This window comes from Rhea americana, unplaced genomic scaffold (assembly GCF_003343005.1).
Source record: "Rhea americana isolate MKP2758 unplaced genomic scaffold, rheAme1 scaffold_383, whole genome shotgun sequence".
Classification (NCBI taxonomy): Eukaryota; Metazoa; Chordata; class Aves; order Rheiformes; family Rheidae; genus Rhea; species Rhea americana.
The window spans coordinates 284,352-300,313 of NW_028186516.1; the positions used below are offsets into that span (position 1 = coordinate 284,352).

The 15,962-nt window shown below is 40.3% G+C and overlaps 1 protein-coding gene across 1 annotated transcript in view; it reads right to left on the reverse strand.

Moving 5' to 3' along the window:
• The window catches only part of ANTXR1 (ANTXR cell adhesion molecule 1), a 101,187-nt gene that overhangs the window by 70,132 nt on the left and 15,093 nt on the right, over positions 1-15,962 (reverse strand). Inside the window, exons 6-10 of the mRNA XM_085313376.1 lie at positions 13,801-13,880; positions 11,258-11,326; positions 8,870-8,950; positions 3,557-3,617; positions 188-286 (exon numbers count right to left, since the gene is read on the reverse strand). Of these exons, the coding sequence (XP_085169502.1) occupies positions 188-286; positions 3,557-3,617; positions 8,870-8,950; positions 11,258-11,326; positions 13,801-13,880 (390 nt within the window). The remainder of the gene's footprint in view (positions 1-187; positions 287-3,556; positions 3,618-8,869; positions 8,951-11,257; positions 11,327-13,800; positions 13,881-15,962) is intronic.

Here is a 15,962-nt window from a genome sequence, read left to right on the forward strand (position 1 = left end):
GAAGCCATGTGCTGAGGTTGGTTTTCCCTCAGCTTCACACCATTTTGCAAGTTTAATAGCTCCTCATCTCACATTTACCACCTTCAGAACCAGCTTTTGAAGAGCTAAAATGTTTTGCAAGCAAAAGTCTACTAAGGCAGAGAAGTCGGGGAAGAAAAAACRAAAACAAAAACTCAAACCAGCTTACTGAGAGTAACCGTGTCATTGATCCTGAAACTGCAGAGCACTCTGTCAACGTTACGGGCATGTCGAAATCCATTTCCTCTCACAACAACCTGAAACGACTCTGTAGCAAAAAAGAGATAATAGATTATTTGATCTCTCTCAAGGCAAAGAATGGTCATATAGACAAAGTAAATCAGTCAGAAGTTTTCACTTGTGATGTCTCAAGCTGAAATTTGCAAGTTTTAAATTTTAAAAAGCTAMAAACGGAACTTTCTTTCTCTCCCTACTCCATTTCAACTTGTATTTTATTTCTAGTTCCAAAACCACATTTTAAATGACCTGCAGCACAAGCAAAAAGTCTCAGAGGCAAACCGACTCCCCACTGCCCAGAGTGCCATTTTATATGGCAGAAAGTTTTGGTGAACAAAAGCAGAACCACCTTCTAGAGGAAAGGAAAAATCATCCAGTGGCATATAATTTGGAGCAGTCCAAGTGCTGCTTCCCTAGATAACTGCAAAATTGTCACCATTTCCATGAGTTTTGTCACACCATTCCCCTACATGCCTGCAGAATGACCATAAATCCTTGGCTGGACTCCTTTCTGTACACTGACGGGATTTAAAGTATTCTCCAGCTTTTTAGTCCCTGGACAGAGACTGTGATCTCGGCCTATGATCTTGTGGGCATTTCCCCCAGTTACCCTCTTTGCTGTTCTACCAGATCAACTTTACAAGGTCACAGCCGTGAAAGCACTAGCATAAAGTATCAGGGACAGTCATCAACATCTGACTGCTGAATTGAGCACTCTTTTCTGGAGCAAGCATGGCTGAGAAATGAGATCATATCCTCACAAGTCTTTCAGACCCCTCTCTACAGTCCTCTTTCCAACAATATTCCAACTGCTTGAATCTAGAACTGAGGAAGGTTTACATACTTGCAGCAGCCGTCAGTATTAAGACTGCCTTGTGAAGAAAACAGCGTTTTCAGACTTTCAGATGGTGAAACAGGGCCATAATCCCAGAAAGTTCTGGCAGCAAGCAGACATAAGGGCTCAGTCACTGCAGCTCCCCAGGGCATTTGGCTAAGGGCAAAGAACCCAGCTGCCTCCTCTCCTGTTACTACCTAAAAGGATAGGCAGTCACAGAAAATCCCTGCTCATGTTTACAAGTCTTCCTTCCTCCTCCCTTCTTCAGTGAATATACATTAAGCATGTAAAATGTTTCATGGTCAAAGACACTGCAGGAGCACTCAGTGTCTCAAAAAAAAAAAAAAAAAAAAACACACACACCACCACAGCTTTAAAAATCCCAGCAGCAACACTGAACCTGATTTTTACTGATTCAGAGTTTTTCCCCTTGCACTTTACAGTCACCTTCTTTCAGCTCCCATAAGGGCTTGCACACTGTACTTGTCAAGAAGAGCACATTTGCTCTGGAATCTGGGCTCTGTTCCAGGTCTCATTCGCTTACAGCCAAGCTGCAAAGCATCCCATCACATCTAGCCAGGAAGTTGACTTACAGGCCCATTATGCGCTGTCCAAGTGTGTTTGGGAAGAATGGGGGAAGTGTTCTGTTTTGGGGTGCGAGGGTTGATACATACTTAAGAGAAATCACAGAAGTCTCAAGTGCTGGGGAATGAGAGTTCAAATACAGTCAAAGAACAGCATATCAGTGATGTCAGGTTAACCATAATGAGCCTATCTCTGAGACCAAAATGAACAGGCCCAGTACGAGCCCCACATTTCTGTATTGATACAAAACCAAACCATAGGGGCACTGACATTTTATGCAGAGGAGCTGTACTGACAGTGCATCACTCAGTCTGAGACCAGTCTATAGTGCAAGACTGGTTTTGGATGAAAGGTGTTTTTCAAAGTTAACATCGCTCATCTTGAGCTCTGGCCAAATTCCCATGTAAGCAATTTATGCAAAACCTCTGTATTTTCTCTTAGCTAGCTCTTCTGGATACAGCTGTATCTTAACCCTAAATTCTCATCAAGACACAGTAAATGAGAGTGATAAGATGTATAAGCAACTTGCAAGCACATCAGAAAGTGTTAAAGATAAGTCATGGCTATAAATAACCTTTTGATTTATAACATTACACAAGCATCATAGCTTACTGTTTACTTAAGTACAATGAGWCCTATACAAATAATGTTTAAAGTGGATCTCTGTAACTTGATATAAATTTCCTCCCGCAATCTTTTATGTGACCTTACTACACTATGGCAAAGATATTGTCACGGTGACGACCATCTAACGTGCTCAGGTAGACAGAGCCCTGTTTCACAGCCTTTTTGTATGAGGCAAGTATTTAAACAGCCAAAGTCAGAAATAGAAAACTACARGCACTAAACAAATTCACATCAATTATGCCATCTTGGCTTCAAAAGACATAACACACTACTGTAATAACACACATGGAATGCACAACTGGTTCCCCAGCACTTACTGGGCATTTTCTTTGGTCTCAAATCTAGTGATTATTAGTTTTCTTGCTTGGTCTACCAAGCAAGAGGTTGGTAGACCAATCTCTCTMTTTTTTAAAAAAATAAAAAACTTGTCACAGACTCATCTTTCTCTATACAATTCATCTCTGGTCTCAACCTCTCTGCTTAATGAACTGCTACGTATTAAACAAACGGTTAGGATCCACTTCATAAAATGAGAAAAATTCCCAAGAAACAGATGCTAAAGACAGGTCTCGAGCTTTCTTCCAAAAAGGCTGGGCTTTATTGAATGCAGAAATACTTGCCAGGACTATAAAGCCACAATATACATAGTATAATCACACTAGAATGAGCACAAAGAAGTGGGCAGTGCAATTCACACAAATCAGCTGAATTATGTTTAAATACTTGTGTTCTCAGTCATTGCATCACCTAAGACATTCTCAAATACRTCAGAGCCTTTTAGCTCGAGACTCGCTCACTTGACTTGCACTAGTTTTAAGAAGCCATTCTCTCAATCCCGCAAGATGAATTTGCAAACTTCTGAAACAAAACACAACAATAAGATTATTTTCTGGTTTGATTTTGAACTTTTGTAGCACTTCAAATTTGGCATACCCGAGTAAAACAAGCTGCTTGGATTGAATACGGAGAAGAATTTAGGCAAAAACTCTATTGTCAAATTCAAGTTTTTGCAAGAACAAATCCCATTTCACATAACTTGGCAAAAAAGTGAAATATGCAAACCACTAAGATGAAAAAGAAGAAAAAAATCTCAGATGGCTCTGAGAACCAGACTTTGGTGAAATTTCACAAAAAAAGCAAGAGATTTAACTCCAGTTCATTAGTTCCTTTTGCACTCTCCAGGAATTAGAGCTGGATGGAAAGCTATAATCATTTTAGGCAGCATAAATGACTGGGACCTCAATTTACACTTACCGCCTGCACATATACTGGAAGGCTCTGCAGCCAGAATTTCAATACATGATTTCTTCAAAATCTAAAAGACAAAAGAAATTTGGTGAAGTATCTCAGAATAGTTTCTGTAAAGGCACAAACAAATCTGAAAACCTGAGAGGGAGAGAGCACACTCATTCTCACCTATCTTAACACTGTAAATTGAGTCTGTTGCAATTACGCCAACTTAACTTTTCACTGTAAGCCACACATACAGGTGTCATCCCTCTTCCGCTGTAAGTTATCACTACAGGAAAGGCAACCAATGCCCACAACAACCTCCAGTATCTCAGCACAAACGTTGCTTTTGTCAATGACACAAGTTAGCTTGCAGGCTATGACCTGGAACAACTAAGCTTAACTCTGAAAGGCTAAATTAGACAGGTGGAGAGTCATTACCCTCACTTTGCAACTTCCCTCCCTCAAATCATACACTACATCAGAGCCCCAAACTTCAATTAAAACTTAACAAGTTCAAACTCAGGTGTTCAGCTTTGCCTTGAAACATCCTAAGAGCATTCATTTTGTTGCTTCCACACATTTATGTTACAACCATAGGGGTTGTAACTTCTTAAATTACTCTAACCTGATCCACAAAAGCATGCCTGAGTGCATCCTCAAAATTTCACTATCATTTCAAATCAGCACACATGGATTTTTCCTTAAGTCAGGGTTCTTCGCATTCAAATCAAAGCAAGTAGGAACAGGCTTAAACAAAGCTGCATGTCTTCATAAGGGTTGGCACCGCCTTTAAACGTCATAAACGTCATTTAAACAAATACTTCAATATCAGGCTTGGCAAACGGCTTGTAGATCAAGAGGAGCATACTAGGTTTGCATTCTGTCTATTATTCTCCTCCTATGTTAGGACTACTCAAGCTGTTATTTGCAAGCAACAGCCTTTCCCTTACTGTGAAGGCTAATGCAAATTCTTAACTGCACACAGTTAGCAAACTTAGTGACAGCATCCATAAGCCCCTGTGAGAACAGCAGCAGTAACCAAGAGCTGTGGGTATTCAGCGTTGGGCTGAGCAGCCCCTGGACGAGGTAATACTGATCAAAATGTAGGTCAGGTCCAAGAGGCAAGTAAATGTCAGCCAATCATCTTGAGTGAAGTTCAACATAAAAACTATTTGCCCAACTTTAAATTGAAACATCTGTTAGGAAAGAACAGCAACCAACACAATAAATTCTTTAGGAAAAACAGACAAGCTAGAATTCCTCTGCAACTGTGGCGCTCTACCTCAGAAATACCTAGTTGCAAGAAGTACCAATGTAGCAATGAATTTCACTTTATAAAAAGAAAACAAAAAACCCAATCCCAAACTTATAAATGAAAGTTTGAGCTACTCAAAAGCAGGCTTGGTGGAAGCCGAAAGGATACCAAAAGACTGAAGTAACCTGGACCATCTGAGCTGCTGGCAGTCTGACAAGGAGGAAAAAGATGACCTGCAAGAACAAGGAGGCTATACAAGAATTACCATGAGAGGAAAAAAAAAAAGAGAAAAAGAGAGGCAATAGTTGAGAGCTGAAAAGCACTAGAACAACTTCAAAGGCAGAATAAGAAAAAGAATATGCAAGAAATACAGAGAAACTCTTCCAGCATATCTACAGCTACCTATTGTTCCCCCCTTTCTCATTCCAGGTTATGCTTCTCTGAAGATACTGCAGTTTTCTCAGACATGACTGGTGAGGCTAATGAGCACAACTAAGAGTGCTATGTATTTTTCCCTTTCCACTGAGAAAGGTCTCATTTAAAAATAGAACCATTTCACATTTTTTTCCAACTCCCCTTTAGATTTTTTTCCTGTCACCTCTAGTATTCCCAAACCTTCTCCCAAACATTTTGTTTTGGTAATGAATACTTTTTCCCYTCCTCTACATTGACTTTCAGTAGCAAAGTTACAAAGAGGCATCAAATGGGTTRAAAAACAAATATGAGAAATACAATAACAATCTTAAAATCTTCAAAAAAATCAAGTAAAACCCACACAAGGCTATTCAGTCATTTGCAAACAATTATGCTGTAGGCCAGCTCTGYTGGGGTGTGGAATAGCAGGTGTCTCAATTCGATGACGCAAAGCTCTCTCCCAGTCCATTTACATGAACACAAAACACTGGCCCTAACAGCTTTTAAAATCAAAATAAATATTGCAGTTGGCCCTATAGAGTAACCAARTTTCCAAGCCTCCAAGCGCCCTAACTTTATTAACTAACGATCAGGCAGCAGTAACTATTGCAAAGAAATTCCTTTATGTCTCTCCCTTATTATAAAAACACATTCAGAAAGGTTTCAACCTATTCAAGGCAGAAGATTTCATCACATCTTGGTTCTTTTCCTTCCTGAAGGCTACAGAGCTTTTCATGAGCTGTAGGTGCACTTCACTCTGGGCCAACTCCCCAGGAAAACAAAGCAACACGCAATAGGGTGATGCAATCTCCTACTTGAACATCTATAAATCACTGACAGCATATAATGGAGAACTGATTCTGCATCTAGCCTGTTTTCATTATAGAGAACTCTCATGCTCCAGTTCCGGTTTACTTGGCATCTAACTGCACGGCCTTAAGGCAGCTTGCCTTGGCGCCCCTGCAGACCATGCTTGCTTTTGATGAGGAAGCACCCTATTGTCTTCAGCAGCACATGCTTAATGACCAGCTCAGCTTTCCAAATCCCTATCCAATTGTACTCTGAGGGGCTCCAGTTACGTTCMAACCTCAAACAGGGCCCTGGGAGGATCATTTTCTTAATATCTGTTGACACCCCAAATTCATAAGGATTTGTTATGTTTTGTATGTGTGAAATGGCATTATTTGCCATAGTTCTCCCTTGACCAGAGGAGAACTGAATTTAGCACCATCCACGACTAATTTAGTTTTCTGCCAGGCAATGCATTGAAGACCAAGAACCAGGGAAGACCCGAGGGGTCACATGGATAATTAWGGGAATAAAAGCTTTCAGTAGCATCAGGATTTCATTTGGTATATTAGGCCACAAACATACAGCCASACTACTTCACTGCCTCTGAAAGGGAAAGGTTTGCTCCCCAGRATGGAGAGGAGGGGGGGAAGGTCAGGAAAGTCTAAGCAGGAGTACAGGACAGTTCATACTGAATCACTACAGGCCTGAACAAACCCMAGTCCCCACTTCACAGAAGTGACTCAAACTCTAATCTCTCTTGGACTCATCACTTCATGTTCTTTCCTTCGGTTTCCCTGTCATTTCAGCCAGCTACTACAAGCCTGACCAATCCCCTCTACACATGGCTGAGCATCCTTGCTGTGCCAGCTCTTAGACAGGAATCAAGTGAACCTTCCAAGTCTCGTGGTTCTTTCAACATCAGAATGGTCTCCTGTGAACACAAACACTTTGCTTGCCCCAAGAAGGAGGTGCTTTGCACACACAACAACAAAACAAAGAATGAAGCAGCTCTTATCTTCTAGAGGGCAGAAGTAAGAATCACAGCTATTCTACAATTAACTAACGACCCTCTTGCTGTTCTCTCTACATTCTCCCTTCCACCTAGCCTACTGCCAACACTCCACTCAAGCACAATGCACTATCTGCTTTTTAAAGATAAATGCTGTGTTCTGACCTTCCAGAARGGCTCATTAGGAAGCACGATTAGGTCAAACTCATTACTGTGYAATTACACTTCCTTCTCACTCTCCTTTCCAGAGCTGGTAACTCTTGCACTAATCAGCCAAAGTGGTTCTTCACTWGGTTCTTGGAGGCTGAAGGCTTCCCATTCTGTCAAGTATAACTGGAAAGGAAGTTAGAACTACTTCTGGAATTCMTTAAATACAGCTACAAAGGGAATGCAGAGCTGGGAAGCAAACTAGTGTTTTTAGTTGTTTTGTTGCTTAAATGACATGCAACACCTGATTGTCCAAGAGAATTGAGGCAGAGCAGCTCCATACTTGGAGAATGCCAGGAAAACCAAAGGATTATATTCCATCTACATGCAAGAACACATGGGAAAAGCAAGCCTGCGCTGAGGGAACAGTTTTGCTTGGTACTGCATGTTACAGCTTAACTGCTGTAAACACAGAAATCCGAGACCCCCTTGGTGAAGCTACCCTTCCTAGCTTGAAGTGGAAAGCTGTAGATTTCATCTGTGTTTTATTAGCTTAAAAAGTCAAAATATATACCAAAATGAACATAACACGTCCCTAAAAAGGATTTCCCACCCTTCTTTGTAGTCATGGGAAACTGAATCTAATTAGAATTGTTACTGGACAGAACTGAGCAAAGAAAAAAAAACAGAAGTGATCTGAAAACATACTGTTTCCTAGTGAATGCTTGACACATTTTACACATATAAAAACAGTGTGTAAATACATACAAACACACACACACACACATATATATCCTTTTGTATACTGCCTTTCCAGCTCAGCCAAGAGAAGCACTGGCCCTGCTTGACGCAGGATTAGGTCACTCCATTTYAGAGCTGCAGACAGATGCCATAGGAGGTTCCACTATTCCGCAGTGAAGACAAGGGAGCCATTTATGTGACTCAAACACAAGCCATGGGAAAGGGATCAATCCATGCCGCTCCTCTGCTTCAYGGCTAGCTCTTGTATCCCAGCCATTCAGCAATGGCCTAATTCTTAAAYGCTTCAACAAAGCTCTATAGGAAATACATACAACTGATTAATCTGAATAGAGAAACAGAGAGGGACTATGGACCATCTGTCAAGAAGCCAAGTGTAGACAGCTAGGTTTTCAGGATTTCAGCATACACAGCAGGATCCCTTTCCTACTTCGATACAGCTGAGTACAGCACACCCACAAAACCAGAAAGAATGCAAGATGCAGAAAGCAAGCACAAGGATGGAGAGACTAAGACCCTAACACTTCACATAAAGGAATATGCTCTAACATGCCACTGCTGGCCTAATCCATTCTCTGCCTCATTTGTGACAGCAGCCTTTCTATAAACTGTAGCAGTGTACCCACCTAAGTCCATTCAAACACATATTTCCTGCTAAGGAGGGCGAGACAGGGGAAGATTAAAATATTTGGGCTCTAGCTCAATTGCTTTCTTTTAGGGAAAAGAAACCAGAGAAGTGCTCAAAACTTCCTCTGTTGTGCTGTGACCTGTTCATGGACCCAATCTTGAAGTAGCAAAATCAGTGCAAACAGAAGTCAATTTCTTCAGACCAAACCTTCAAGTAGTTTATTAGCAAYCACTAGGTCCTTGGGAACACAGGAAAATTAGGCTTTCAACTGCTCAAGCTAACACAAACACTAGCATGCACACAGGCAAACACACAATTAAAAATACTTACAGAGTCTATGATCCCCTGAAGAGCTTCAAAACCATCATTCACTGGAAAGACGTGATCTTTGCTGTCGGCAATTCTAGCCAGCTGACAGAGCAGCAAAAGTAAATAAAACAGAAATRCAAAGAATGAGATAAATTAGCCAGCAGGCATCAAGTTAAGAGTTCTTCAGACTCATCCACTTGCAAGTAAAAAACAAATACTTTAAGTACTCAGTGTGTATTGCTAATGCATTACAGTTTGCCAAGCATTTGAAAACTTGATACCTTTATCCCAGTTGATTTTAGAAAGCTCTATACTGGCAATCAGAAGAGGCTTCCTTAAGTTTAAAGACAAGACAAAACAAGGATTTCATCAATATGCCCAGCATCTAATGATTTTTAAGCTTTAAAATATATTTTATACATATATGTATATATATATATATATATAAAGTCTCCTACATGACTGTAAAGCACTCAGCACAATACATTCCTGATAAGAATGAGCCATCAGGACTCTAAAATTTCAGGTCACCAATATAGGAAAGTACTTCAAGACATATATCATTTAAAGTAGTCAAGTAGTCAAAGTGATTCAGTATTTTTGCATATGGAAAAAAGAAAGGCAAGATATTCCCCCATCCAGAGATCTAGGCTTGATTCATCTTGTCTGTCAGGAAAGAGTTGGACCATTTGTTCCAGGCTCAGCCATTYCAGACCCAAGAGGAGGAAAGCAGGCAGCTAACTGGAAATACTGTTTGATCAGGAAAAGGGAGCAGAAGCGCATTTTGATGCCTACATGACAGGCAGAGAGGGCCAGTAACAAGGTGGTGGTAGAGAAGAGAAGAAATGAGACATCACCTGCAAAGAGCTCCATGCAGGTTCACTTGTTAACAGCATGGTAAGAGTTAAGGCAAAAAGTAGGCCTCATTCAGAAATAATGAGTTCTCCATGCATTTACTGGAGCAGAATCAAGTTTTACTGCCGCAAGGCCAACATTTGTTATAGTAATTCTCTCCCATGGCAGAGGTAACATCACCCAGCAGACCTCTTTGTCCTTTCCTGTAGCACTGCAAATTGGGAGGCAGCAGACTAGCCACACATTCCTCCCTAAACATGGCTGGGCTCCACCTCTCCAGCTCATGTCAGTCATTTAGGGCTAGCAGCATCAGCAAAAGCTCCCATTTCTCAAGCAAAACACCACACTGTCAATCTCCTGATTTGCATCCATCAAGAACTATTCCAGGCTATCTTCTCCTCCCACCCTACTCTAAGTTATTAAAACTGCTTATTGCCTGTTGAGCAAGATGCAGCAGTATCTGTAAACCAGGTTCTTGATAGTTTCCCAAATTCATTCCCCATAGCGTGCCTGGTAGAGTCTTCTGAGATCCCAAGCCAACTTGATCATCTAACTCCAGACACACTCTCCAGCATCTTCATGAATTCAAATTGTGGCCATCTTTGAGGTCAACTACATTAGATCTCGTGTCTGTCATTATTATGTCTCTGCTTTTGATTCAAAGGTGGTGGCAGTACTGGATCAAAAAATCCCTCATTAGACTCAAAATGAAAGCAGCAATAAGCAGCAGGTTCCTTGTCACCTACAGTGCCAAAACAGTGCCCCTGTTCCTGCTTTCCTTAAGGTAAGATGCACTGGGGCAGCTCCCTGGAAAGCCTTCAAGACCTCTGTGTCAGCAATCCTGAACCGTGCAGCAGAAATCCCAGAAAGACAGACCCCTCACCCCTCCCTCAATCCAAATGCAAGTTTTGTTCAGATTCCTAATCCAAGCAAATCAGAAAGCCAAGCTTTGTAAGAAAGCTGRAATCTTGGAAAAGCCTCTTTCAGTGTTTCAGCGCTCCACTTATMCTAAGTGTCTCATTCATGGTGCAAAGTTTTGTCGGCCATTACACTTGAGGTGAGAAATACTTCAAGAACACTAATTCCTAGGATAAGTTTAGAAATCTTAATCTATTACATCAATGGGAAAATGCACRTTAGTGTTTAGTGAAGTTGACTGTTTCTCCATGAAATTCAGAAATTTCCGTAAAAAAATTCTGTTTCAATCAAGCTTTCATCTTTGAAAAAGAACTGCACTGTAAAAGCAGAACCCACACCACCTTTCTGGTCTATAGCTTAATTTAAGCCCCATCAATTTGATGCTCTTCATCTGTCTTTCCTCCTCCATTAGCAAGAATCACCATGGCATGCAGTCAGACAATTCTCAGCACATGGAGGGGAAGACCAGAATGGCTTAAACCCAACACGCAGATCCAAAGCAGGTCAGGGAGTCATTTTAGGCTGTTCCAACAGAAAGGAAGACCTCTTGAGAAGGCAGTTCAGGACCAAGTCCCCATGCTCCAAACAGTCACCTTCACCAAGTACCCCAGCAAACACAGTAAATGCCTCATTTACCTGCGTCTCATTGAAGTCTTTCACACCAACACAGTACACTGTTGCTCCCAGGTCACGTGACCGATTAGCCTGAAATAAGGAAATGAACGGTGACATAGACACAAAAGCAATAGAACACAGGTTTCTGAAGTGTCTTAATTGTAAATTCAGCATCTCTACCTAAAACTAGGAGATGAGGATTTGCCAAAATTAAGTTTTAAAAGTTTTCCTCTCCAGATCTGYAGAAACAATTTTGTCTGCTACTTCAGTAGCTGCCTGTTTGGTAAAACTAGACCCAAGGCRTTTGTCATTTTTCAAAGTCTAACCTGCTCACTTTCCTAGCCATTCCAACCTCCTAATATTTGTCCAGTTCRCAACATGCAAAACAAACTAAATCCATTTTCCTCATTTAGAACATATCCCAGTAAAACAGTAATCTAAAATGTTTTGCTATTTACTACTCCAGACACCTGTGCCTGGATTCATGGCATCCACAAATGAGGAGACATTYAGTCCACCTGCTACAAAGCTGTATCACTCAACTTATAAAGCATCTCAAAAAAGAAAAGTTTGATTCTTCCAGGATATTCCACAGGCATGCAGATGAAGTTGCATTTAAAATTCAGGGGAGAGCATTTAGAACAGTCACTTTCTATGCAAGTATGAATCAGGTAATTTAATCTTWTTTCACCTGAACAGAAACACATGACTCAGAACCTGTTTCCAGAGAAGACAGTAGCAGATCAGATTGCATCAGTACAAGGCTGTAGCAGTTCAGATCCTTAGATAGTAAAGTACTTTATAAGGAAAGCAAGCATTATTCCAGTTTTATGGAGAGAAGTTTAAACCCACAGAACTGAAGCGACTTTCACTAAAAGCTGAGCTCAAAATTTCAGTTCCATTAGCTCACAGTTCCTCCTCAAACCAAAATAAACAGAACACTTTTGACCTCAAATTGCTCATACATCTAAGAACAATTTTATTCTTCTTTTCTCAGGAATCAACTTGAAATCAACTTGATTTCAGAAGAGAAGAAAAGGAGATGAATTAGACATTCATCTGTGCTGTAGCAYTTTTGTTTCTATTGTACAAAATGAACATTCTTTTTATTGTTTTTGCATTTAAAATTGCACTTTGGAAAGAGGAAAAAACCCTGCCTGTAGCTAATTCATGTAACACACAGTAGCATCTTCCAAGTTCAGTTCATCATAATTTATGTACGAGTGTCAAGTGAGAACCGGTTTCTCTCTTCAACATCATGCCTACTATCAAAAGGACTTCAATAAGAATATTACATAGCAAAGCTTGATAACTGCTCAGTTACTGCTCATCTAAGTAGTAATAGGCTAACTTACTGAGGGTGTTGAAAGTCACGAAAACACATGCTTGAATCTTGGCTTTTTTTTTTTTTTTTTTTTTGAAGATTGATTGCTAAAATATTGGCCTGATCTTGTCTTTCATTTTGCACGCATCGCCAATGTCCTCATCCAGAGGAAAGTGTCTAAAATCTAAAACAGTCGTCCTTGGTGATGTTTCTGCTTAGGTAAGCATCCCAAAAGTGAGATTATATGTTAGCGAAAACACTAATGAAATTCTAATGAGAGTTGTGTTAATTCTAGAAATAATTACTTAAATATGTAGTGTGAAACACTTCTTGCTAACTATGGTGGCATTCACACTTTAGCTTTCTCTTGAGGCTCRGTTAAGGAACTGGTAAGTTCTTTTGGGATACACAAACCAAATTGTTCCAGCAGGGATGAGTTTCCATTTTTGTGCATCTAAGGTGGGTGGCAACTACTCAAAAGCACTCAGCCCTTGGGGCACCACTCATCAACACAGCCACATAGTCAGCAGTAACAGGACTCCAGCTGCATCTAACACCTCACTTTCGTTGCAACTCCAGCCTTGTCATGTAAGGCCCTTGAAGCTAAAGTTCTTCAAGATGCAAATAAGCATCAATGGAACTGGAAAAGCAGGCACCTATTAGCCAGTCTGCTCCATCATAAGGCAGCAAAACACTGCTGAAATAGGACTAAACTCTTTCAAGTGTCCCCCGTAGAAGATAAGAGCAGCTTTTTGCTCCAAAGCATTTTTGAGGGCTTGTAATCTTCCTGTTCAGAAACACGATCAGAAATGGAAGCACTGTGTAAATTCTAGATTAGATTATCTGAACAGCTTTTCATTGCTAGAAAAGATTCTTTGAAGAACATGCGTCCTCTCACTTTGGTCTTAACTTTTTGTAAGAGTCAAAATCCAAAGTGAGGAGATCTAAATATTTCCCAAAACATTCTAGAATACACTGAAACTTTTCAGTGGCAATTTTTTTTCTTTTTTATTTTTTTTGGCCGGAAGCATTGTTAAACCCTTCCCTTTCCTATGAACAGTCTCAGTTTTGAGTCAGAGATGTTGCTGCTGTTAAGACAGATCTTAATACGCTCTAAGATACATGTCCAAATTAAGTTTGTCACCAGAAAAAGAYGTTTCTCCCATCTTTTGCTTCGGAAGCAGCAAAATCAGATATTTCACTTTCTCCTAGGCTAACAATGTGKAAGAAATACACTTACCTCCCTCTCCGAATAGAAAAAGAGGTCCTCATGGAGTTCTCCATCTGTCAATGCAATGATGACACTTGCAGTTCTGTAACCTAAATAAACAAACTACTTTAGTAAATACAACTCAAGAACATGAAAGGACTAAACTAGCATAGAATATATCCTGCTAATGACCTGTTAGCAGGTTTAAAGGACCAGAATGATGAACACCAAGTGTGAGGCCCTCACTCTCTTCAGCCAACTGGTTTTGAGAAAACTTGAATTTCTGCATTTTTTCTTCCTTCTCGGTCATCTGTCTACAACACCAGTTTTCTACCATGCTCCTTTGAGGCATCACAGCAATTTTTAAATCAGCTGTGCCTCACGACTATTTCAGTATTTCAGACCAGATGTCTGTAAACAGAGAAAAACCTTTGTAAAGCATTCCTAGTTATYTCCTAGCTATATCCAGTCAACATACAGCAATAAAGCCATCAACTCAAGAAATCCAAAGAGATCTTCAGCTTGTGATGAAAATTTGAATTGGGATTTAAATAGATTTGGTAGGAAAATGGTCTAAAAGCCTTACAAATTCATCACTTCCACATATCATATTTGGCAATACAGCTAAACACTGCATTCTTTCTGCTGCCTTGATTATAGCCCCAGCTTTTAGAAGTTTATGTTAGTTTTCAGAAATCAATGCATAGAATTCATTTGCATTTCTGACAATAGATTTGCTACAAATCTGACAGAGCTCCATTGTTACACCTCACATAACATTTCATTTGCTTTGGCAATGCTTAAGTATGTCAAGATTTGTGTCTGAAAACCTGGTAAATTATCAATCTTTGAATATCTTAAATCATCAAGGAGATCTTCCAGCCTCTGAGAGCAGCTGTGCCTTTAATAATCTGTTGTTCAAAGAAAATCAGAACAAAAGCAGCTTCTGCTGAGATTATCTAGTCTATTTGCTTTCTGACACAGGCACAAACTTCCATTCGGCTTCTGGGTTCAGACACCTGAATCCTGTACTATGTTCCTGACATCAAGGAACAGGAGACTGAAGTGACAAAGGTATTGCCTGGTAATTCTGAATGCACATCCACCACTCAGCTATTGCAGAATACAGATCTGGATACCCAATTTTCCTGGGCCCATTTAAAAATCCCCAATTTAAAAAAATATGGTAATTGCCCAATAGAAGATTGAAAGTACTTGACAAGCAACAGCAATGTGCATGCATGATCATTTATGCTGCAGGTGCCAAGCTCAAGCATCTAGGCTCTTCCTCTAAGAAACGGAGAAAGGTGGGTGCTTCTCATACTAATGTCAGAGCCCAAAACACCTTCTAGAGGTGCCTTTCTCCCTCCATTGACTATTTTAGGAGCCTGATCACCTACTGTAGATGRTATAAACCCTCCTCTCATTACAGAAAGGACAGAAATGCAGAGGCAACATTCAGACTTGGACCCAATTGTCAACTGCTTCTCACATATGGTGGCAACCTGTTCACATGCAGTATGTATACAGGCACATAAAAGCATTACCAATGCCAAATGGAACTGYGTTCTCTATATATTCCATTCTGTTGCTGTCATGTTTCATGGATCAGTGTCAAATCTGTGCAGACTTACTCACATACTTGGTTTTATTCATGAGCGGCCCAGAAGAATCATTAGGACTGTTTTTGTGCTCAGACATCTGGTCTCTTATCTTTCTTTTTCCAAGAAGTAATGTTTTATTTTTAATTTTGGTTTTCTATTACAGAAAAATATTTTACATTAATTACAAGRACAGGAAGAACGAACATTTTTGCAGTTGTCTGCCCTTCCTACCGGGAGTGCTAATTGCTTATTGAAAAACTTGCACATAACAGCATCTCCACGCACTCACATTTCAAGATGAAGAAACAGTCATCCGAGTCCTCAAACAGAGAGAGCAAGACAGGTACCAAGTATTTTTGATAACATTAGGGACCTGCCTGCATCTTCAGGCACCTTCAATCATCCGAGCTTCTCACCTTTGGCCTGAAATGCAGTCATTTCAGCTTGACCCACCTGTTCTTTTATTCTTCAGAGCAAGTTACCCTAAACACTATTGAATTCCTGTAAGAACAGGAATCACCCCTCCTCACCCTTTCCTGCAGTGTAGCTGAGTTACAAACAGAAATTAAGGACGTAAGTCAAGCAGGA